Below are 24,115 nucleotides of genomic sequence, written 5' to 3' on the forward strand. Positions count from 1 at the left end.
GAACGTCTATGAACATATGAACTCTGAAACATTTTAGGGCTCAAATAGGTGGGACACAGCGTCCTCTTTTCCAAAAAATAAAAATCGTCCATACGTCATCCATTTTCCTGGGATGAAAAAACCCCCTCATAAGTCGTCCATTTTCCTGGGTCAAAAAAAAAAAAATCACTCATAAACCGTTCATTTTCCTGGGCCGAAAAAAATCACTCACAAGCCATCCATTTTCCTGGATGGAAAAAAAACACTCATCGATTGCCTCCCTACTATTGTGGTGGTGTTGTTGTGGGGAAAATCAATGTGCGAACGCTAAGGCCCCCGAGTCTGACAGAAAGGGAGACCTGTTTCCACTGTGAGTCACTGAGAGAAAGGTTGAGGGTTTTTTCTAACATTGATTTCAGCAAGCTGTCGCACTCTTCTAATTTAATATTATTGAAAGATGGCGAACATCTTTAGTAAGTCAGTAAGTAAGTCAGCCAGGGGACGGACAAGCATCTGGTGATGAGGTAAAGTGCATCATGAGCATCGATGTCTTCAATCCTCTCATACATTCTCTTCAGGTCGGCAGTCTTCTTACCCAGGACCTTGTCGATGGCATTCCCTCCAAGAGGAGCTCCTAGGAGTGTGCTGTCCTCAGGGTTGGTTAAATGGATATCCGGCAGAATGCCTTTTATTCGCTCTATAATGTGCTGGTTGGTGGAGGTTATTTCGCATTTGGAAGAGTTCAGAGTGAGGCCTAAGCATGCTCCTTGCTCCTGAATTATTCTTATGTCGTCCTGGAGGGTGTCTGGGGAGCCAGAGTACCATCGTCCAAAAACCAAATGTTGAGCTCACTGGACAGGTTATCGGTGACTTTCTTGATGACTAGGCAGAAAATGAAAGGAGCAAGGGGGTCACCCTGTTCGACAACTTCTTGTGATTCAGTTTCATTAAACTTGAAAGTTGACGAATAACAGAGTTACATTGTTGCTGTAACATGAGTTTACTAACGGGTAGAGGGAAGGAAAATAGCGATGCACTGTATTGAGTACTGCATCCCTTCTAACCAGACTGAAAGCATTTTTGAAATCCAGTTTTAACAGCGCTTTTTTCATCCATAATGTTGGCAATGTAGGCTCTAGCTGCATGAGCCGCTGCCTCACACCCTTGGGGAATGCCAAACCCAAGCTGTTTTGGCTTCAGCATGTCGGCTGCTGCCTGACTAACTGTTCTAGCAGCAGCCTTAGCGACGAGGCGCCGGAGTGAATTGCCCACAGCTATCGGTCTAATTAGAAGCAGTATGGTCTCTGGTATGTTGCTAGCTAGACATGTGTTGGAGAATCTAGTTAGATTCACCAGGAGGCCCTGTGCAATGTCTCCCAGTGCAGGGTTGAGCATTTGATGTGGTTGGGTCTTAATCCTGTGAACCCACCTGGTGTTCCTGGTGGGAAGGATAAAGCTGCTTTACACACCTTGGATTCGAGCACACACAGGGGTTCTGCTCTGGTGACACCGACTAGGGGAACACTGTCATCACGAGGAGCTCTGGGTGGGTGTTTTTCCCTCAGGGCTTGTGCTGTATCGGCATCCCTGGTGGCAACTGTGTCTTCACTGGTGATGATTCTGATCGCCCCTATTGTGTTGCCTTCTTCTATTTTCTTGCTGACTGTTGCTCTGATTTTGGATGCCTCGGTTCTGCTGCTGAAACCTTTCCTGCCGTGGGTGTTTTTGGCATGGGTGGGGAGGGGTGCCTGGTTGTCCTCTCTAGGAAAACTAGTTATAGCCATAATAACTGAGGAAGCTAGTGATTTGTCTCTCCTTGCAGGGACAGCTAGACATATGTTACCAAACAGGAGAAGGTTGCGCCATGCTTGGATGGTTCCGGGAGAGTCATTAACCTTTCTCAAGAGGCTGGATAGTTTGGCTGCTGCCTGGGGCCGGGCAGCTTTGGGGATGTGCTGCAAGGTTCCAACCGATGTCACTTTGATGGCTTCTAGTAAGTTTTCTGTTGAAATGCAGCTGTTGAAGGTGTTTTCCCTGACTGCTGGTGTGGGGTATTGATTGATACGCCCTCTTTGGGAGGGCGCCGTGTACCTGCACATAGGGTTCCGTTGTGGGCATGCTTGCGCATATCCCCGTTATTCTTGAGATTCCACACCCTGTCAGACACTTGGCATGTGCCTTCTCTGTTGATGATTGATGGCTCCTCCTGTGTGAGAGAAGCCTCGCTGTGACCTGCGACATCGGCGGGCGTTGGGCGGGCGCTGGACGGGCGTGGTGTGGGGTGGCAGGATGGCCGAGGAGGTTGGGTGGCTGAAGAGGTGGGGTGGCAGGGTGGCCGAGGTGGTGGTGGGGTGGCCTGGTGTCGGGAGGGTTACGTGATTTGGGGGGGCAGGGTGGGGGGGGGGGTGAGGAGACAGGCATCTCTCGGCTTGTGGGTGAGGGTACACACTTGGGGTATGGGGAGGTTGGGTGACATTAACATATTTGTAATATTTCGTGGTATATCACTGTACAATATCATACACTTGTAGTGTGGCTTACTGTGGGCTCGATGCACTTAAAACACTATAGCTTTTTCTTGAGAGCCGAGGTATCTATTTTTCAAGAATATTTTCATAAACACACACGGTTCACCCCCCCCCCTCGTTTGACCGCACAACAAACCCCCCCAACCATGACTGAGGGAGCCCCTCCGGTGAGCTTGTGTGGTCCTCACTGCAGTTTAGATGATTCCACACTGCCAATCCACTTGTTTCATTGTTTTTGGTTGCGATGGTTCATATTGCGATATATATATATATATATATATATATATATATATATATATATATATATATATATATATATATATATATATATATAACTTTAGAACACTTTCCCACCAGGAGACTCGAACCCTAGCCAGCACAGAAGCCTTCCAGCAACTGGCATAACAGGTACGCCTTAACCCTCTCCACCACCGCTCAGACCCTTAAAAGAGATGGTAATTTCGGAGTATTTAAATACCCCAAAGATCAACACCTCCCAAGAGCACCAGAGCATGTGAGGGGTCATTTAGACGTTAATTTCATCAAGTCCCTGTTAATATGGGAAGACACAGTGTCTCTGCTTAAGGCACAACTCTCCTAAACACGAGAGTTAAGTATACAACTTTAGAACACTTTCCCCACCATATATATATATATATATATATATATATATATATATATATATATATATATATATATATATATATATATATATATATATATATATATATATATATATATATATATATATATATGTGTGTGTGTGTGTGTGTGTGTAAAGGGTATATATACCCACAGCCTGAAAGAAGGGAACACAGAGCATTCAGAGAAAAACTTGCCATATAACTTTGAATACAAATGAGTGTTCACTTCTCTACCACCCCCTCTTTTATATTGTACACTTTATTATACAAGGTTGTACAGTTACATATCTGATTGTTTGATTGTTTACATAAAGAGAACATTAAGAGGAAATAAAGGGAAGTTTGTTTCCTTGAGGCTGTAGATTTCTTCGAACTCTTCCGACGCCGGGCAGGAACCGAGGATGCAGCGGGCATTCCCTCTCTGGATCACTACACTGAGGCGCTGGAAGAGAAAACCACTGGGGGCTTGGGGCTCAACCCTACCACAGAGGAGGGAGGGGAACAGAAGTGGGTAGTTGGGAGAGTGAAAGGAGTAGCTTAGTCTGGGCCCAATATAGCGGGGGCTACAGAGTCTGGTCTTCCAACACAGTCTAACTCGGGGGCTTGGTCGCCCACCCCACGAGCCTCAGAAGTTATAAGGGGATAATTCAGCGGCATAGAAACGAGGAGGTAATAATTTCACTCACGAGTAAGCCCCCATACCCACCCTGGAGCCATAATTAGAAGATAGGACACCAAACAAGAGACAAGCCGGGACCCCCAATGGGTGCATCGTGAGTATACGCCCCGCAATCGCCACATTAAGAACCGTCAGTCTGTCGAGATCGGGTTTAGCAACGAAAGGAGGATTGACAATAAAAGGGTCCCCTCGCTCACAACGTTGGGTACCACAGTTCTACGGGTGTAGAACTGTGGCACTAAGTGAAGTGTGCCTCCCCAAACACCCGGGTGTCAAACCAGAAGATGTCTGAAAGAATAATCAAGACTGACTGACTTCTCTTGGTCAGCGGGAAAGATAATGAAAAAGGAGAAGGGGGGGGGGGGACGAAACATAAGGAAGAGGAAATAGTGACCAGCATAATTAGTGAAGACGGCAGCAGGAGTACTAGGCTTCAAAAGGACAGAGGACCGTCCCATGGAGCATCACACCACAGCCGTCTACCACGCCGACTCACGACGAGGCTGGAAAGGGAGGGGGGGGGATGATCTCAGGAAGGCTTCGCCACAGTCATGTTCTCAGGAAGGCTTCGCCACAGTCATGTTCTCAGGAAGGCGCCGCCACAGTCATGTTCTCAGGAAGGCGCCGCCACAATCATGTTCTCAGGAAGGTGCCGCCACAGTCATGTTCTCAGGAAGGCGCCGCCACAGTCATGTTCTCAGGAAGGCGCCGCCACAGTCATGTTCTCAGGAAGGCGCCGCCACAGTCATGTTCTCAGGAAGGCGCCGCCACAGTCATGTTCTCAGGAAGGCGCCGCCACAGTCATGTTCTCAGGAAGGCGCCGCCACAGTCATGTTCTCAGGAAGGTGCCGCCACAGTCATGTTCTCAGGAAGGTGCCGCCACAATCATGTTCTCAGGAAGGCGCCGCCACAGTCATGTTCTCAGGAAGGTGCCGCCACAGTCATGTTCTCAGGAAGGTGCCGCCACAATCATGTTCTCAGGAAGGCGCCGCCACAGTCATGTTCTCAGGAAGGTGCCGCCACAGTCATGTTCTCAGGAAGGTGCCGCCACAATCATGTTCTCAGGAAGGCGCCGCCACAGTCATGTTCTCAGGAAGGTGCCGCCACAGTCATGTTCTCAGGAAGGTGCCGCCACAATCATGTTCTCAGGAAGGCGCCGCCACAGTCATGTTCTCAGGAAGGTGCCGCCACAGTCATGTTCTCAGGAAGGCGCCGCCACAATCATGTTCTCAGGAAGGCGCCGCCACAGTCATGTTCTCAGGAAGGTGCCGCCACAGTCATGTTCTCTGGAAGGCGCCGCCACAGTCATGTTCTCAGGAAGGCGCCGCCACAGTCATGTTCCCCACCCCTGGCCCTCCCCACCCCGGCCCCGCAGCTCACAACGGTGCAGTATCTCGAAAGATTTCCTTATCTTTCCACCACACAAACAATATCGGGGACCGAGCTGTTGAATGTGAGCACTCGACTGTGTCATGTGTGTGTGTGTGTCGTGTGTCGTGTGTCGTGTGTGTGTGTGTGTGTGTGTGTGTGTGTGTGTGTGTGTGTGTGTGTGTGTGTGTGTGTGTGTGTGTGTGTGTTTGCTATTTATGTCAGCAGAATCGAGCAGACACCGCCAAGCTCAACTCAACTTTAAGCACCGTTCAAAGCTCTTTGATCTTGTCTTTCTAACCAATTTACGAGTCAGCAACTTCCTCTATTATATCTACTACATATATTTATCTCTAACGCACGAGCGCACACACACATTAGGGGCCTCGTAGCCTGGTGGATAGCGCGCAGGACTCGTAATTCTGTGGCGCGGGTTCGATTCCCGCACGAGGCAGAAACAAATGGGCAAAGTTTCTTTCACCCTAAGTGCCCCTGTTACCTAGTAGTAAATAGGTACCTGGGAGTTAGTCAGCTGTCACGGGCTGCTTCCTGGGGTGTGTGTGTGTGTGTGTGGTGTGGAAAAAAAAAAGTAGTTAGTAAACAGTTGATTGACAGTTGAGAGGCGGGCCGAAAGAGCAAAGCTCAACCCCCGCAAAAACACAACTAGTAAACACAACTAGTAAACACATCCCCAGGAAGCAGCCCGTAGCAGCTGTCTAACTCCCAGTAACCTATTTACTGTTAAGTGAACAGAAGCATCGGGGTGAAACAAACTCTGCTCATTTGTTTTCGCCTCCACCGGGAATCGAACCCGGGTCATTAGGACTACAACCCCAGAGCGCTGTCCACTCAGCCGCGAGGTGTGTATGTACTCATATTTGTACTCACTTATTTGTCCCTGCAGGCTCGAGCTTTAGCTCATGGACCCCGCCTTCTAGCCGCTGACTGCCTAATGCAAAGACTCCTGTCGTATTCCTCTAACATGTCTTATTTTGATATTATGTATGGAATTTGCTTCTGCACCTTGGTCATTTGGTTCATTCCATTGTTCAACTAATACCGTAAAAAACTTTCTAACATCTGATTCTCGAGCTTCCATTTATGCCCTCTCGTTCTATTGGTATTCATTTTGAACATTTAAATTTTGTAAATTTTGCCCCGAGGGGCGAGTTTATTGGGCAGCGTCACTCATCCTGTGAGTGGACATACCGCCATAGTGACAGTATTGGGCAGCGCCACTCATCTTGTGAGTGGACACACCGCCATAGTGACAGTATTAGGCAGCGCCACTAATCCTGTGAGTGGACACACCGCCATAGTGACAGTATTGGGCAGCGCCACTCATCCTGTGAGTGGACATACCGCCATAGCAGCATGTACAATACTCCCCAATAGGAAGAAACCCTGCTGGGTTGTTCATCCTGTCACTTGTACCCAGACACGGCTGGGGCTTGCTTAACTGTCTCAAGTGAATAGCTCCTCAAACAAGAAGATTAACATCTGGTAGCCCTTAAGAGCTTAAGTTATCTTGCGGGTGTAAAATGGGGGAATCTTTTAAGAACAGTATCAATATTTGACAAATAGTGTTTTCCTAACTCAAACAATGTGGGGTTTATTATTCTTCACATATTTCTAATGTCTCTCAGGTGTTCACATTCACGTAGATAGTGGTCAAGGCGGTTTGTCCCTCTATATTTTAGTATACCTCTCAGTATTTTATATGTCTCTATCACGTCTCCTCTCTCTTTTACTCTAATGACGTCAGGCCTAAATATTTTAGCCTTTCCGGTGTAATTCTTTGTCTTTCGTTATACCCAATTACATAGTTTCCTTGTGTATTGTTGTTTTTGTTGTTAGTTTAGATTCAGTTACTCAGAAGAAAAGTTCCAAGTAGCACGGGCTATGGTGAGGCCGTAGTAGACTTACCTGGCACAGGAGCGGGCTATGGTGAGGCCGTAGTAGACTTACCTGGCACAGGAGCTATGGTGAGCCCGTAGTGGTGAGTGGTGAGCTATGGTGAGCCCGTAGTGGACTTACCTGGCACAGGAGCGGGCTATGGTGAGCCCGTAGTGGACTTACCTGACACAGGAGCGGGCTATGGTGAGCCCGTAGTGGACTTACCTGGCACAGGAGCGGGCTATGGTGAGCCCGTAGTGGACTTACCTGACACAGGAGCGGGCTATGGTGAGCCCGTAGTGGACTTACCTGGCACAGGAGCGGGCTATGGTGAGCCCGTAGTGGACTTACCTGGCACAGGAGCGGGCTATGGTGAACCCATAGTGGACTTACCTGGCACAGGAGCGGGCTATGGTGAGCCCGTAGTGGACTTACCTGGCACAGGAGCGGGCTATGGTGAGCCCGTAGTAGACTTACCTGGCACAGGAGCGGGCTATGGTGAGCCCGTAGTGGACTTACCTGGCACAGGAGCGGGCTATGGTGAGCCCGTAGTGGACTTACCTGGCACAGGAGCGGGCTATAGTGAGCCCGTAGTGGACTTACCTGTCACAGGAGCGGGCTATGGTGAGTCCGTAGTGGACTTACCTGGCACAGGAGCGGGCTATGGTGAGCCCGTAGTGGACTTACATGGCACAGGAGCGGGCTATGGTGAGCCCGTAGTGGACTTACCTGGCACAGGAGCGGGCTATGGTGAGCCCGTAGTGGACTTACCTGGCACAGCAGCGGGCTATGGTGAGCCCGTAGTGGACTTACCTGGCACAGGAGCGGGCTATGGTGAGCCCGTAGTGGACTTACATGGCACAGGAGCGGGCTATGGTGAGCCCGTAGTGGACTTACCTGGCACAGGAGCGGGCTATGGTGAGCCCGTTGTGGACTTACCTGGCACAGGAGCGGGCTATGGTGAGCCCGTAGTGGACTTACCTGGCACAGGAGCGGGCTATGATGAGCCCGTAGTGGACTTACCTGGCACAGGAGCGGGCTATGGTGAGCCCGTAGTGGACTTACCTGGCACAGGAGCGGGCTATGGTGAGCCCGTAGTGGACTTACCTGGCACAGGAGCGGGGCTGTAACTGCCTTGTGAATTTTTTAAGATGGGGTTCATCGACGGGGGTTACATACTCTACTCTGCTCTCACGTAGGTGGTGTGCAGTGATCTAAATGCCTGAACAATGTTCTTAATTTTGCCACTGTAGAGTATGCTGCTGATGTTATCCTATTTATATGTACCTGCAGAATTATGCTCGGTGTTATATCAACTCCCAGATCTTTCTCTCTCTAGTCATTTCAGGGAGGTAGTTCCCTTCGCTGCCTACCGTTCTTTCGGTCTCCTGGAACATCCATCCATGAATGTCATCATACACTTCTTGTTTGTCTTGAACTCTAATAAACATTTCTCAGACTAGCTTTACAACTTGTAAAGTATCTTACAATTATCTGTCGCGACACTTCTCAAGAATTCTGTATCCTCTGCAAACATGACCACTTAGTGTTCCTAATCACTGACCTAACCACTCCTGTGGTTAGGTCATTAACATAAATGAAAAATCGTATGTGTCCCAGCACAGATCCCTGAGGTACTCCTCTTGTTCCTCTACACCAGTCCGCCTCTTTGCCCCTCACTGTGACTCCTGCCTGTTAGGTACTCCTTTACCCATGTCAGTGCTCCTCCACATACTCCTGTCCACCCCTCGAGTTTATTAAGTACTCTCTTGTGTGGAACTGTGTCAAAGTCTTTCTGGCAGTCGAGAAATAAACAATTTGCCCAACCTTCTCTGAAGTCATGTTGGTGTTTATTTACACGTGTCATCCTCTCTAGGTGTTTAGCTAGTCTTATCCTTATCATCTTTTCGAGTACCTTGCGGGTAATGTTTGTCAGTGATACTGGTCTCTGGTTTAGTCCCTCCTCCCTGTCTCCTCCTTCCCTCCCTCACAGGTGTACACAACATCCCACCAACACAGGTGTCAAAGGTTCCAAGTCAAAGGGGACAAAGGGAGGGGTACAGTACCGTCAGCCAGGTACAGTACCGTCAGCCAGGTACAGTACTGTCAGCCAAGTACAGTACTGTCAGCCAAGTACAGTACTGTCAGCCAGGTACAGTACCGTCAGCCAGGTACAGTACCGTCAGCCGGGTACAGTACCGTCAGCCGGGTACAGTACTGTCAGCCAGGTACAGTACTGTCAGCCAGGTACAGTACTGTCAGCCAGGTACAGTACCGTCAGCCGGGTACAGTACCGTCAGCCGGGTACAGTACTGTCAGCCAGGTACAGTACTGTCAGCCAGGTACAGTACTGTCAGCCAGGTACAGTACCGTCAGCCGGGTACGGTACCGTCAGCCGGGTACACGTCGTTGATGGACGCTAGAGAAGGCTGTCAATAAATGGACAGGTTAAAGGTCACTGAAACTAATTCTTTGACATTTTAAAATATAAATATAATAAAAGCGTCAGAAATGACCCAATCTATATAAATAAAAATGGAAATGTTTGTTCGTTCAATATCGCTAATTTCCGAAAGTTCTTCACTGATTGCTTTAAAATTTTCACCCAACGTTCCATTTGCATCCGAGCGGGTTTTTATATACATACTATATAGATGTCACGTCTGTGGCGGGAAAAATGCAGGCTTTTTTTGAAAACTGTGTTTTTCGTGTGAGGGAAATCTTCGAAACCTCTTTACCGATTGATTTGAAATTTTGACATAACGTTGCATTCGAAAAAGCGCTTGTTTTTATATACCTACTATATACATGCCTCACCTGTAACAAGAAAAAACATGCTTTTTTTTTAAACAGCGCCATCTATTGGACAAAAGAGCAACACACGCTGTAATCTCCCAAAGTTCTTTACCGATTGCTTTGAAATTCTGACACAACGTTCCATTCGAATATGCTCGTTTTTTTATATACCTACTACATAGATACCACACCTGTGACAGGTAAAAACATTTTTTTTTAAACAGAGCCATCTGTTGGACGTAATAGCAACACACCCGCTATACTAAATACATTACAAATTCCATTTCAATGTTTCCTATTGCATTGCTAAATTTAATTTTCATAGATTTCGATTTATTTTAATTTTATTGAATTATTTTGTGTGACATTGTGTTGGAATTGAGCTGTGTTGTTTACCATACCGTTCATTTCGTAAGTATAGGTATAGATGCCACACCTGTGACAGGTAAAAACATGATTTTTTTTTAAACAGCGCAATCTGTTGCACGTAAGAGCAACACACGCTATACTAAATATGGTACAATTCCATTTAAATGTTTCTGATTTCATTGATAAATTGAATTTTCATAGATTTCGATTTATTTTCATTTTGATTTAATTATTTTGTTTGACATTGTGTTGGAATTGAGCTGTGTTGTTTACCATACCGTTCATTTCGTGAGTATAGTTTATTATTTTTTATTTTTTCATTGTTTTTCATTTTGTTTCTTAATTTTCTTATATTTCAGTGAAGGGAACATCAGATCATTTGATGTTCCCAATTTTTTTGAGGGGAATATCAGATCATTTGGGAATGCATCGGGCAAGGGAGTGGGAGATGGTAGGGAGGACGAGCAGACGGGAGTAGGTGATGGTGGGGAGGAGGAGGGGACGAGGGGGGGGGAATAGTAGGGAGGACGAGGGGACGGAGAGTGGGAGATGGTAGGGAGGACGAGGGGACGGAGAGTGGGAGATGGTAGGGAGGACGAGGGAACTAAAGAGGGGGGAAGTATGGGGAGGACTGGGAGAGAGGGGGAAGGTTGCTGTGGCTCAGCAACGCACAGACGTTGCTGAGCCACAGCAGTGCGTGACCGGGTACAGTTAGTGCATTAATGTAAGAACGTTCGGAAGGCGGGGCCAGGAGCCTAGCTCAACCCTGCTGTTACATCTAGATGATTCTACTCACTCACACACACACACACACACACACACACACACACACACACACACACACACACACACACACACACACACACACACACACACACACACACACAACGGCCATACCACGTTGAGAACACCGCTTCTCGTCCGATCAGCGAAGTTAAGCAACGTTGGGTTTGGTTAGTACTTGGATGGGTGACCGCCTGGGAACACCAAATGCTGTTGGCAATAATGTTTTGGGGCCTCGTAGCCTGGTGGATAGCGCGCAGGACTCGTAATTCTGTGGCGCGGGTTCGATTCCCGCACGAGGCAGAAACAAATGGGCAAAGTTTCTTTCACCCTAAGTGCCCCTGTTACCTAGCAGTAAATAGGTACCTGGGAGTTAGTCAGCTGTCACGGGCTGCTTCCTGGGGTGTGTGTGTGTGTGGTGTGGAAAGAAAAAAAAAATAGTAGTTAGTAAACAGTTGATTGACAGTTGAGAGGTGGGCCGAAAGAGCAAAGCTCAACCCCCGCAAAAACACAACTAGTAAACACACACACACACACACACACACACACACACACACACACACACACACACACACACACACACACACACACACACACACACACACACACACACAAACACACAAACACACACACACAAACACACAAACACACACACACAAACACACAAACACACACACACAAACACACAAACACACACACACACACACTGGAAAAGGTTCAGAGGTTTGCAACGAGACTCGTCCCAGAGCTACGAGGGATGGGGTATGAGGAGCGCCTGAGGGAACTGTGCCTTACGACACTAGAAAGAAGAAGGGAGAGGGGGGACATGATAGGAACGTATAAGATACTCAGAGGGATTGACAGAGTGGACATAGACGAAATGTTCACACGGAATAGTAACAGAACGAGAGGACATGGATGGAAGCTTGAAACTCAGATGAGTCACAGAGATGTTAGGAAGTTTTCTTTTAGCGTGAGAGTAGTGGGGAAATGGAATGCACTTCAGGAACAGGTTGTGGAAGCAAATACTATTCATAATTTTAAAACCAGGTATGATAGGGAAATGGGACAGGAGTCATTGCTGTAAACAACCGATGCTCGAAAGGCGGGATCCAAGAGTCAATGCTCGATCCTGCAGACACAACTAGGTGAGTACAACTAGGTGAGTACACACACAAGGAAATGATAGGGTAGATAAATACAAATTATTTAACATAAGGGGCACACGCACTAGGGAGCACAGGTAGAAATTGAGTGCCTAAATGAGTCATATAAACATTAGAAAGAATTTTGTTAGTGTCAGAGTAGTAGTCAAATAGAATGCTTCAGGCAGTGATGTGGTGGAGGCTGACTCCATACACAGTTTCAAGTGTAGATATGATAGAGCCCAATAGGCTCAGGAACCTGTACACCAGTTGATTGGTGTACTGGTGAGAGGTGGGACCAAGCGGCCAGAGCTCAACCCCCGCAAGCACAACTAGGTGAGTACAACTAGGTGAACACACGCAATGAGAGGAGTTGTGACAGACGAGGAGTGTAGGATACTCCAAGAGGACTTGATAAGCTGCAGAGATGGTTTGAGAAATGGCTACTGGAGTTCAACACGAGCAAGTGTAAAGTTATGGAAATAGGACTAGGTGACGGGAGACCAAAGGGCTGTGACAAAGACACAATGAAAGGGAAACTGCCTACCTGTGACAATTCGAGAAAGAGACCTGGGCGTGGACGTAACACCAAATCTATCTCCTGAGGCACATATAAATAGGATATCGACAGCAGCGTACTTTACACTGGCAAAAGTTAGAACGTCATTCAGAAACCTAAGTAAGGAAGCATTCAGAACGCTTTACACTGCCTACGTGAGACCAATCTCAGAGTATGCAGCCCCATCATGGAGTTCCCCACTTAAAGAAACACATTAGGAAACGCGGAAAGGTTAAACAAAATTGCGACAGGCTAGTCCCGGAGTTGCATCGGATGGGAAATGAAGAGCGACTGAAGGAACTGAACCTTACGACGTTAGAAAAAAAGGAGGGAGCGCGGATATATGATAGCAGCATACAAAATACTTAGGGGGATTGACAGAGTGGAAATAGACGAAATATTTACACGGCATACCAACAGAACAAGGAGACATAGGTGAAAGCTGGAAACTCAGATGAGTCACAGAGATGTTAGAAAGTTTTCTTTTAGCGTGAGAGTAGTGGGGAAATGGAATGCACTTAAGGAGCAGGTTGTGGAATCAAAACTCTATTCATAGCTTTAAAACTGGACCGTCCAAGTGGTTGGGCACCATCCTATCCTACCTTATCCCTTCCAAGTGCTATATAGTCGTAATAGCTTAGCCCTTTCTCCTGATTACATTACCGTTAAAACTAGGTATGATAGAGAAGTAGGATCAGAGTCATTGCTTTAAACAACCGAGGGCAAGAAAGGCGGGATCCAAGAGCCATCGCTCGATCCTGCAGACACAAATAGGCGAGTACACACACTGACTGTGTTCAGTCCCCCCCTGCCACTGTGTTCATCCCACATGGCCACATACTCATCCACTGTTCATGTGTTCACTTCACACTCATCTTGTTCCGCCACTGTTCACCACTGAGTAGTCCTGTAACACGAGTGGTCCAGTGTTGTTCCACTCACCTGCACCGTCTGTGTTCACTTGTATCCCATTATCTGCGTGTTCTCTCTCACCATTAACCAGAGAAAGTACCTAGTACTTTGACCAGACCACACACTAGAAGGTGAAGGGACGACCACGTTTCGGTCCATCCTGAACCATATCTTGAGGTTATCTTGAGATGATTTCGGGGCTTTAGTGTCCCCGCGGCCCGGTCCTCGACCAGGCCTCCACCCCCAGGAACCAGCCCGTGACAGCTGACTAACTCCCAGGTACCTATTTACTGCTAGGTAACAGGGGCATTCAGGGTGAAAGAAACTTTGCCCATTTGTTTCTGCCTTCGTGCGGGAATCGAACCCGCGCCACAGAATTACGAGTCCTGCACGCTATCCACCAGGCTACGAGGCCCCATTCTCATTCTCAAGTCGATTGTAAATGGACTTGATCGACTTGACAATCGACTTGAGAGTGGTCCAGGACGGACCGAAACGTGGTCGTCCCTTCACCTCCTAGTGTGTGGTCTGGTTAACATTCTCCAGCCTCGTTATTGTGACTCTTCGCCTACCTAGTACTCACCTAGTTGTACTCACGGTGGGTCAGCTTTGGCTGTTGACCAAACTACACAGCAGGAGGTGAGCAGACGTCCACGTTTCGGTCCATCCTGGACCATTCTCAAGTCGATCTTGGTAATGGTCCAGGAAGGACCGAAACGTGGTCATCTCTTCATCTTGTGGTGTGTGGATTGGTTAACATCTTCAGTCGCGTTATTGTGACTCATCGCGAGCTCTGGCTCTTTGGTCCCGCCTCTCAACTGTCAGTCACCTATTGTGTTAACACCGTGTTCCTCCCACAGTGACGGTGCTCCCACAGTGACGGTGCTGGACCTCCCACAGTAAAGATGGCGGCCATCGTCGACACCTACCACCAGTGGGGAGTGGAGATCATCTATTTCTTCCAGAAACTGTTAGTAAATATTATAATAAATTTCAAATTCTTTCTCAAGAAAAGTTAAGCAATATTGTTAAAGATTTGTAGATATGCTCATTGTACTTGTTTTTCTTATTGCTAAATTTCTAGACTAAGTTGCTACAAACAATGAAAAGTTTGACTAATTTTATGAACTACCTGTCACTATGTACCTGTCACCTGTCAATACCTGTCACTATGTACCTGTCACCTGTCAATACCTGTCACTATGTTCCTGTCACCTGTCAATACCTGTCACTATGTTCCTGTTGCCTGTCAATACCTGTCACTGTGTACCTGTCAATACCTGTCACTATGTACCTGTCACCTGTCAATACCTGTCACTATGTACCTGTCAATACCTGTCAATACCTGTCACTATGTACCTGTCACCTGTCAATACCTGTCACTATGTACCTGTCACCTGTCAATACCTGTCACTATGTACCTATCACCTGTCAATACCTGTCACTATGTACCTGTCACCTGTCAATACCTGTCACTATGTACCTGTCACCTGTCAATACCTGTCACTATGTTCCTGTCACCTGTCAATTCCTGTCACTATGTTCCTGTCACCTGTCAATTCCTGTCACTATGTTCCTGTCACCTGTCAATACCTGTCACTATGTTCCTGTTGCCTGTCAATACCTGTCACTATGTTCCTGTTGCCTGTCAATACCTGTCACTATGTTCCTGTTGCCTGTCAATACCTGTCACTATGTACCTGTCACCTGTCAATACCTGCCACTATGTTCCTGTCACCTGTCAATTCCTGTCACCTGTCAATTCCTGTCACTATGTTCCTGTCACCTGTCAATTCCTGTCACTATGTTCCTGTCCCCTGTCAATACCTGTTACTATGTTCCTGTCACCTGTCAATTCCTGTCACTATGTTCCTGTCACCTGTCAATACCTGTCACTATGTTCCTGTCACCTGTCAATACCTGTCACTATGTTCCTGTCACCTGTCAATACCTGTCACTATGTACCTGTCAATACCTGTCACTATGTTCCTGTCACCTGTCAATACCTGTCACTATGTACCTGTCACCTGTCAATACCTGTCACTATGTTCCTGTCAATACCTGTCACTATGTTCCTGTCAATACCTGCCACTATGTACCTGTCACCTGTCAATACCTGTCACTATGTACCTGTCACCTGTCAATACCTGTCACCTGTCAATACCTGTCACTATGTAGCTGTCACCTGTCAATACCTGTCACTATGTACCTGTCACCTGTCAATACCTGTCACCTGTGAATACCTGTCACTATGTACCTGTCACTATGTACCTGTCACCTGTCAATACCTGTCACTCTGTACCTGTCACCTGTCAATACCTGTCACTATGTATCTGTCACCTGTCAATACCTGTCACTATGTATCTGTCACCTGTCAATACCAGTCACTATGTACCTGTCAATACCTGTCACTATGTACCTGTCAATACCTGTCACTATGTTAAATTATAATAATAAATATATTATTCACCTATCTGACAAATGTGCATGTTGGTAATAATAATAAAGGTCTCTATGAGAAAATCCCTAGGATTCGAACCTAAGCGGTGGGTGTTCCGACGGCACCCACCCCAGACCACCATAGACCACCACATGTAATAAGGATGTCATTAACCTGGAGTTCTACTGAACATACGAGGGTACTCCAGTGTGTTACAACCTAGAACACCACAGGTTGCAGTCCTTTAATACCATGTCGGGGTCTAGAGCGTGTGTGTGTGTGTGTGTGTGTGTGCCGTGGGAACACCCCACCAGTATAGGTTCGAACCCCCATCACGGCTCCAACGGATTTTCTCAATTGATGCAGTCTAGTTAAGGTGATTACTCTCTGTGTCATAACGGTATTATTATCTCGTCAGCTTAACCCAGCAGCCGCCACGCCCTCCAGGCAACGTTGAGGCAACGGCGATGCAACGTTGTTATATTCTTACAATAATATAGTTTGGCCAGACTTAAGAGGTGAGGGGGGGGAGAGGCATCGCCAAGTTGCAGAGACACTATGTTGCGTAGCTTCAGTAATTGTTGCTCGGAGTCTGCATTGTTGATAAACCACCCAAACAATGCAAAGGTAAATTGGTAAACAAACTGCACGTGTCATGGTCTAATGTTTATACGCAAACCGCACGTGTCAGGGTCAAATGTTTATAAACAAACCGCACGTGTCAGGGTCAAATGTTTATAAACAAACCGCACGTGTCAGGGTCTATAATGTTTATAAACAAACCGCACGTGTCAGGGTCAAATGTTTATAAACAAACCGCACGTGTCAGGGTCAAATGTTTATAAACAAACCGCACGTGTCAGGGTCAAATGTTTATAAACAAACCGCACGTGTCAGGGTCAAATGTTTATAAACAAACCGCACGTGTCAGGGTCTGATGTTTATAAGCAAACCGCACGTGTCAGGGTCTGATGTTTATAAGCAAACCGCACGTGTCAGGGTCAAATGTTTATAAACAAACCGCACGTGTCAGGGTCTATAATGTTTATAAACAAACCGCACGTGTCAGGGTCTGATGTTTATAAACAAAACGCACGTGTCAGGGTCTATAATGTTTATAAACAAAACGCACGTGTCAGGGTCTATAATGTTTATAAACAAAACGCACGTGTCAGGGTCTATAATGTTTATAAACAAAACGCACGTGTCAGGGTCTATAATGTTTATAAACAAACCGCACGTGTCAGGGTCTATAATGTTTATAAACAAACCGCACGTGTCAGGGTCTATAATGTTTATAAACAAACCGCACGTGTCAGGGTCTATAATGTTTATAAACAAACCGCACGTGTCAAGAACAATGTTGATAAACATGTCCGGTTACCAGGCTTGTCAGTTTCACGTCAGTGGTGTAATGTGACCATAACGCTTAATTATCAGTCATTCTTTACCTCTAAAGGAGTTGACTGTATAGGAAGGCAAAGAAATGAAACAAGTAAAGATGTAGATAACACACATCGGACGGTCAGAGGTAAAACAGAAAAATATGATAAGTAATAAAGGTCAGCTAGAAAATAAAGGATAAAATAAAATGCAAAAACTGGTAAAACCATCAAAATAAGATAAAATCATTTATAACGCTCCATCACCGGATACAGGAATCCCCCTAATTAACGTCCGGCAATTAATGGCGACACGAGATTAACTTGCAAGGATTTAATGAGGCATAGATTAACTTACGACAATTTAATGAGGCATAGATTAACTTACGAGGATTTAATGAGGCATAGATTACAGATAGTCAGACCCCCATACCTGAGTAATTCATTAGTAATTCATAATTATAACCAACCAGCCACACTCCCCTTACTATATCCCCATAATTTATATATCAATACACATTAAACACATTTTACTGTACCGTTTCGTCCCAGAAGACGGCCTTCATGTTAATGAAAACAGGGGGGCCTGACGGTTGAGTGGACAGCGCTCGGGATTCGTAGTCCTAAGATTCCGGGTTCGATCCCCGGCGGAGGCGGAAACAATTGGACAGAGTTTCTTTCACCCTGATGCCCCCTGTTCACCTAGTAGAAAATAGGTACCTGGGAGTTAGACAGCTGCTACGAGCTGCTTCCTGGGGGTGTGTAACGAAATGAAGGTGCCTGGTTGAGGACCGGGCCGCGGGGACGCTAAGCCCCGAAATCATCTCAAGATAGATTTCAAGATAGGCAATCAACGTACTTTAATGGGGGGGGGGGTTATATATGGGAATGATGAATGGGGTGCTATTAGCACCATTACTTCCAGAGTGGAGGCGAGCGGGTATACCGATGCCCTTAAGGGAGCCGGTCGGCCGAGCGGAAAGCACGCTGGACTTGTGATCCTGTGGTCCCGGGTTCTATCCCGGGCGCCGGCGAGAAACAATGGGCAGAGTTTCTTTCACCCTATGCTCCTGTTACCTAGCAGTAAAATAGGTACCTGGGTGTTAGTCAGCTGTCACGGGCTGCTTCCTGGGGGTGGAGGCCTGGTCGAGGACCGGGCCGCGGGGACACTAAAGCCCCGAAATCATCTCAAGATAACATCAAGACGGTCTCCAACGTGGAGAGGTTGCCTAATGACCAAACCACACACCTGAAGATGAAGGGACGACGACGTTTCGGTCCGACATGGACCATTATCAAGTCGATTATCCACAGTCGACTTGGTAAATGGTCCAGGACGGACCGAAACGTCGTCGTCTCTTCACCTTCTGATGTGTTGTCTGGTCAACATATTTCAGCCGCGTTATTGTGACTCATCGTCGACAGTGTCGACTGCCACAGACTTCCCATTTCGAAATTTTTCCCTTCGCCAGTGCTTCTTCATCCTCTTTCCTCCCCTCCCCCTCACTCTTAAAAAAAAAAAATAGTCAGAGAGGGAATATGTTGCTTGACTAACCAAACAGAGGGGAAAATATAAACAAAATGTAACAAACAAACCCAGAACATGAGCAAACATGACATACACTGAAAGAAGGGGAAATAAAAATTCTTTTCGAATGGTGAATAAGGTCAAGAGCAAACAGAGGGGAGGGAGAGTGTATATATGAGGAGGGGGGGGGGGGAGGGGGGTTGATGAGGGGAGGATAGAGAGCAACAGAGGTGAGAGAGGGGAAATATGAGGGGTAAAGACGGGGGAGGAGAAGATGGTCACATTGGGGAAGAGGGGAGAGCAAGATCTTGCTGTGTTTAAGGCTGTGCCACAATGGAAGGCAGTAGTGTATAGTGAGACATATCAGGTGAGGAGGTGGGAAGCAGAGCACCAGAGGAGAGGGGACGACCTGAAGAACCAGGACAAGGGGGGAGGCCGAGGGGAGCGTGGCCGGTGACCGCCCGGACCCCAGTGGGACCGCTCGGACCCGAGGGGACCGCCTATATCCCCAGAGAACTGCCCGTATCCCCAGAGAACCGGCGGACCCAAGGGAGACCGCCCGGACCCGAGATGGGACCGCCCGGACCCAAGGGAGACCGCCCGGACCCGAGATGGGACCGCCCGGACCCGAGATGGGACCGCCCGGACCCGAGATGGGACCGCACGGACCCGAAATGGGACCGCACGGACCCGAAATGGGACCGCACGGACCCGACATGGGACTGCCCGGATCCGACCACAATACTGAAGGAGCAAACTACAGAACCTGGGGCGAGGTTAAATGTACAAATAAACAGAAGAAAGAGAAGAGACCGGAAAATTCCAACAAGCCTCCAGCTCTTGGGCCCCGGACGGCAGAGGCGTGTGAGGCCGACAAGTCTTACAGAGTCAATTACCGCCTTCTCAAAGGCCACTTAATTAGTCATTAAGACGCGACTACCTCGTTACCCTTTCCCATTGTTAATTGAAATATGAGTGTGTGACCACACAAAATGTGCTCCTCCTCGCTGCTTCAGGTGGTTAAGGCTGGCACAAGGAGCTACATTGTTCCTTAATTGGGCGTCGTTAAGGTGGTGAAAGTTTAGTTTGACGTCCCTGGTAGCTGTCAGTGACTGACGTCCTCTGGTAGCTGTCAGTGACTGACGTCCTCTGGTAGCTGTCAGTGACTGACGTCCTCTGGTAGCTGTCAGTGACTGTTGTCCCTGGTAGCTGTCAATGACTAACGTCCCTGGTAGCTGTCAGTGACTAACGTCCCTGGTAGCTGTCAGTGACTGACGTCCCTGGTAGCTGTCAGTGACTGACGTCCCTGGTAGCTGTCAGTGACTGACGTCCCTGGTAGCTGTAAGTGACTGACGTCCCTGGTAGCTGTCAGTGACTGACGTCCCTGGTAGCTGTCAGTGACTAACGTCCCTGGTAGCTGTAAGTGACTGACGTCCCTGGTAGCTGTAAGTGACTGACGTCCCTGGTAGCTGTAAGTGACTGACGTCCCTGGTAGCTGTCAGTGACTGACGTCCCTGGTAGCTGTCAGTGACTAACGTCCCTGGTAGCTGTCAGTGACTAACGTCCCTGGTAGCTGTCAGTGACTAACGTCCCTGGAAGCTGTCAGTGACTGACGTCCCTGGAAGCTGTCAGTGACTGACGTCCCTGGTAGCTGTCAGTGACTAACGTCCCTGGTAGCTGTCAGTGACTAACGTCCCTGGTAGCTGTCAGTGACTGACGTCCCTGGTAGCTGTCAGTGACTGACGTCCCTGGTAGCTGTCAGTGACTAACGTCCCTGGTAGCTGTCAGTGACTAACGTCCCTGGAAGCTGTCAGTGACTGACGTCCCTGGAAGCTGTCAGTGACTGACGTCCCTGGTAGCTGTCAGTGACTAACGTCCCTGGTAGCTGTCAGTGACTAACGTCCCTGGTAGCTGTCAGTGACTAACGTCCCTGGAAGCTGTCAGTGACTAACGTCCCTGGAAGCTGTCAGTGACTAACGTCCCTGGAAGCTGTCAGTGACTAACGTCCCTGGAAGCTGTCAGTGACTAACGTCCCTGGTAGCTGTCAGTGACTAACGTCCCTGGAAGCTGTCAGTGACTAACGTCCCTGGTAGCTGTCAGTGACTGACGTCCCTGGAAGCTGTCAGTGACTGACGTCCCTGGAAGCTGTCAGTGACTGACGTCCCTGGAAGCTGTCAGTGACTGACGTCCCTGGTAGCTGTCAGTGACTGACGTCCCTGGTAGCTGTCAGTGACTGACGTCCCTGGTAGCTGTCAGTGACTAACGTCCCTGGTAGCTGTAAGTGACTGACGTCCCTGGTAGCTGTAAGTGACTGACGTCCCTGGTAGCTGTCAGTGAGTGACGTCCCTGGTAGCTGTCAGTGACTAACGTCCCTGGTAGCTGTCAGTGACTAACGTCCCTGGTAGCTGTCAGTGACTAACGTCCCTGGAAGCTGTCAGTGACTGACGTCCCTGGAAGCTGTCAGTGACTGACGTCCCTGGTAGCTGTCAGTGACTAACGTCCCTGGTAGCTGTCAGTGACTAACGTCCCTGGTAGCTGTCAGTGACTAACGTCCCTGGTAGCTGTCAGTGACTGACGTCCCTGGTAGCTGTCAGTGACTAACGTCCCTGGTAGCTGTGACTGACGTCCCTGGTAGCTGTAAGTGACTGACGTCCCTGGTAGCTGTCAGTGAGTGACGTCCCTGGTAGCTGTCAGTGACTAACGTCCCTGGTAGCTGTCAGTGACTAACGTCCCTGGTAGCTGTCAGTGACTAACGTCCCTGGAAGCTGTCAGTGACTGACGTCCCTGGAAGCTGTCAGTGACTGACGTCCCTGGTAGCTGTCAGTGACTAACGTCCCTGGTAGCTGTCAGTGACTAACGTCCCTGGTAGCTGTCAGTGACTAACGTCCCTGGTAGCTGTCAGTGACTGACGTCCCTGGTAGCTGTCAGTGACTAACGTCCCTGGAAGCTGTCAGTGACTGACGTCCCTGGAAGCTGTCAGTGACTAACGTCCCTGGTAGCTGTCAGTGACTAACGTCCCTGGTAGCTGTCAGTGACTAACGTCCCTGGTAGCTGTCAGTGACTGACGTCCCTGGTAGCTGTCAGTGACTAACGTCCCTGGAAGCTGTCAGTGACTGACGTCCCTGGAAGCTGTCAGTGACTGACGTCCCTGGTAGCTGTCAGTGACTAACGTCCCTGGTAGCTGTCAGTGACTAACGTCCCTGGAAGCTGTCAGTGACTGACGTCCCTGGTAGCTGTCAGTGACTGACGTCCCTGGAAGCTGTCAGTGACTGACGTCCCTGGAAGCTGTTAGTGACTAACGTCCCTGGTAGCTGTCAGTGACTGACGTCCCTGGAAGCTGTCAGTGACTGACGTCCCTGGTAGCTGTCAGTGACTGACGTCCCTGGTAGCTGTCAGTGACTGACGTCCCTGGTAGCTGTCAGTGACTGACGTCCCTGGAAGCTGTCAGTGACTGACGTCCCTGGTAGCTGTCAGTGACTGACGTCCCTGGTAGCTGTCAGTGACTGACGTCCCTGGTAGCTGTCAGTGACTGACGTCCCTGGTAGCTGTCAGTGACTGACGTCCCTGGTAGCTGTCAGTGACTGACGTCCCTGGTAGCTGTCAGTGACTGACGTCCCTGGTAGCTGTCAGTGACTGACGTCCCTGGAAGCTGTCAGTGACTGACGTCCCTGGTAGCTGTCAGTGACTGACGTCCCTGGTAGCTGTCAGTGACTGACGTCCCTGGTAGCTGTCAGTGACTGACGTCCCTGGTAGCTGTCAGTGACTAACGTCCCTGGTAGCTGTCAGTGACTAACGTCCCTGGTAGCTGTCAGTGACTAACGTCCCTGGTAGCTGTAAGTGACTAACGTCCCTGGAAGCTATCAGTGACTGACGTCCTCTGGTTGCTGTCAGTGACTAACGTCCCTGGAAGCTGTCAGTGACTGCTGCCAAAGGACAGACGGAGTCTGATCTTAACAACACAAACGCACTCTATCATACGAAAGTTGTCATAAAGTTAGGATATCGTCAGAGAGTAACTTTAATATTTGTTGTGACACAGACCTCAGGGAGGTAAACACCGCCACCTGTTTTGAGTGATGTAGCAGGCTCAACAGCTGCTACAGGGCTACCATGAGCATGGCAGCAGGGTGTAGCAGGCTCAACAGCTGCTACAGGGGCTACCATGAGCATGGCAGCAGGGTGTAGCAGGCCCAACAGCTGCTACAGCGCTACCATGAGTATGACAGCAGTGTGTAGCAGGCCCAACAGCTGCTACAGGGGCTACCATGAGCATGACAGCAGTGTGCAGCAGGCTCAACAGCTGCTACAGCGCTACCATGAGCATGCCAGCAGTGTGTAGCAGGCCCAACAGCTGCTACAGGGGCTACCATGAGCATGACAGCAGTGTGCAGCAGGCTCAACAGCTGCTACAGCGCTACCATGAGCATGACAGCAGTGTGTAGCAGGCCCAACAGCTGCGACAGGGGCTACCATGAGCATGACAGCAGTGTGCAGCAGGCTCAAAAGCTGCTACAGCGCTACCATGAGCATGACAGCAGTGTGTAGCAGGCCCAACAGCTGCTACAGGGGCTACCATGAGCATGACAGCAGTGTGCAGCAGGCTCAACAGCTGCTACAGCGCTACCATGAGCATGACAGCAGTGTGCAGCAGGCTCAACAGCTGCTACAGCGCTACCATGAGAATGACAGCTGTGTGTAGCAGGCCCAACAGCTGCTACAGCGCTACCATGAGCATGACAGCTGTGTGTAGCAGGCCCAACAGCTGCTACAGCGCTACCATGAGCATGACAGCAGGGTGTAGCAGGCTCAACAGCTGCTACAGCGCTACCATGAGCATGACAGCAGTGTGTAGCAGGCTCAACAGCTGCTACAGGGGCTACCATGAGCATGGCAGCAGGGGGGGTAGCAGGCTCAACAGCTGCTACAGGGCTACCATGAGCATGACAGCTGTGTGTAGCAGGCCCAACAGCTGCTACAGGGGCTACCATGAGCATGACAGCTGTGTGTAGCAGGCCCAACAGCTGCTACAGCGCTACCATGAGCATGACAGCAGTGTGTAGCAGGCTCAACAGCTGCTACAGCGCTACCATGAGCATGGCAGCAGTGT

General features: G+C 48.7%; 1 protein-coding gene and 1 non-coding gene across 2 annotated transcripts in view; both read left to right on the forward strand.

Annotated features, from left to right (window-relative positions):
* LOC123763540 (glucose-6-phosphatase 2) overlaps positions 1 to 24,115 on the forward strand; it is a 55,221-nt gene that overhangs the window by 14,830 nt on the left and 16,276 nt on the right. The window contains exon 2 of the mRNA XM_069304213.1: positions 14,516 to 14,628. Coding sequence (XP_069160314.1) covers positions 14,564 to 14,628 — 65 coding nt within the window. The 5' untranslated portion in view covers positions 14,516 to 14,563. The remainder of the gene's footprint in view (positions 1 to 14,515; positions 14,629 to 24,115) is intronic.
* Positions 11,143 to 11,261, forward strand: LOC123763820 (5S ribosomal RNA). Its single transcript, XR_006773493.2, has one exon. It is a non-coding gene; the product is annotated as a 5S ribosomal RNA (ribosomal RNA).

The sequence above is a fragment of the Procambarus clarkii genome, chromosome 52 (genome assembly GCF_040958095.1).
Source record: "Procambarus clarkii isolate CNS0578487 chromosome 52, FALCON_Pclarkii_2.0, whole genome shotgun sequence".
NCBI lineage: Eukaryota > Metazoa > Arthropoda > Malacostraca > Decapoda > Cambaridae > Procambarus > Procambarus clarkii.